The 1,433-nt window shown below is 39.0% G+C and overlaps 1 protein-coding gene across 2 annotated transcripts in view; it reads left to right on the plus strand.

Annotated features, from left to right (window-relative positions):
• Lbr (lamin B receptor) overlaps nt 1-1,433 on the plus strand; it is a 28,301-nt gene that overhangs the window by 12,150 nt on the left and 14,718 nt on the right. For both annotated transcript variants that reach the window (XM_015483596.2, XM_048809301.1), the window contains one exon: nt 1,086-1,140. In XM_015483596.2, the coding sequence (XP_015339082.1) occupies nt 1,086-1,140 (55 nt within the window). The remainder of the gene's footprint in view (nt 1-1,085; nt 1,141-1,433) is intronic.

The raw sequence follows: 1,433 nt of genomic DNA on the forward strand, positions 1-1,433 counted from the left end.
GGGGGGAGAGGAGAGAGGGAGGGGGGAGGGGAGAGGAGAGAGTAAGAGTTAAGAGTAAGAGAGGGAGAGGGGGAGGGGGAGGGTAAGAGAGGGTGAGAGGAGGAGAGAGAGTGAGAGTAAGAGTAAGAGAACAAACACGAACAGGGTATTGATATTTATGGGCTTAACACAGGATGAGGAGGAGCAGGGCGAGTGGGCTGTTACTTCTTCATTGGCCAAGAGTTCGGGCCACTTCAGGGATTGGAGGTGCGCCGTTCAAAGTTCGCGTCATTCACAGGAATTGGAGGTGATGGTTCGCGCACCATTCAGTGCGTCATGGACCTGAGCTCCCGGAAGAGAAGCAGTCTGGGCGCCATCTTTACCAACATGGAGCATGCTCACAGTTGCTTATTAGAGATAAAAGAATCACATGGAGTTATTAACTGGATGAGCATATATGTATATGTAACAGACAACTCTTTGAGTTATGCAGGCATAATATCAAATAGCACACTGGACATAGTAGACGAATAAGTAGAGCAGAGCCTGATTGCAAGGACCTTGCAAATGTGAGACAATGTAGTTGTACTCTGTTTTGTGAGTGGTGGGGCTTAAGCAATTGAAGATTCTTGAGGTAGGAACTCATCAGATGTAAAAGTGTTTTTTTTTTTTTTTGGTGCTGGGGATTGAACCCAGGACTTTGTGCATGCAGGGCAAGCACTCTATCAACTGAGCTATATCCCCAGCCCCCATATGTAAAGGTATTTTAAGCACATTCAGTCTTGTGGTACATAGGATGGTTTGGGGAGAGTGGTTGTTGGCAGTGTTCTTAGTACACTGAGATGTTGGTAATTCCATTTATATTTAAGATAAATTCCTGAGGGTGGAATTGCTTCATCAAAGGACTTGCCATTAAGATTTTTCTGCAACAAATTACTGTATTATTAAGAGATATCCTCTTTCTTAGGCATAGTGAAATTTAAGAGATATTAGAAGGCTACATACTTATATTAGAAGATATATTATTTATATTAGAAGATTATATCAAAATACATAGGAAGGATGGTAATGTACTTTTTTCAATTAAATTTTTTTTTTCTTTTCAGGTTGCAGAAGGAACCCCTCTTGTTGATGGAAGAAGACTCAAGTATAGATTAAATGGTGATTTTTTTTTTTTTTTTTTAAATGACTCAAGTTGACTTGAAAATTTAAGGAGTTGCACTCCTTAAACTGTCACAGCTGATTACACTAATCAATAGAAAATTATCTCTCAGTTTTGAAGGACATGCTAATAAACTACTTATACCTGTAGCCAATGTATAAAACTTATGCCATGAAAAGTAACAGCCACCTCAGTCGTTCCTGTTATCTAGTTTTCTTATGTTTTTCTTTCCACATTTTTTTAAATTGGTGCATTATAGTTGTACCTACTTTTTTTTTTTTTTTTTTTTTTG

Source organism: Marmota marmota, unplaced genomic scaffold, assembly GCF_001458135.2.
Source record: "Marmota marmota marmota unplaced genomic scaffold, marMar, whole genome shotgun sequence".
NCBI lineage: Eukaryota > Metazoa > Chordata > Mammalia > Rodentia > Sciuridae > Marmota > Marmota marmota.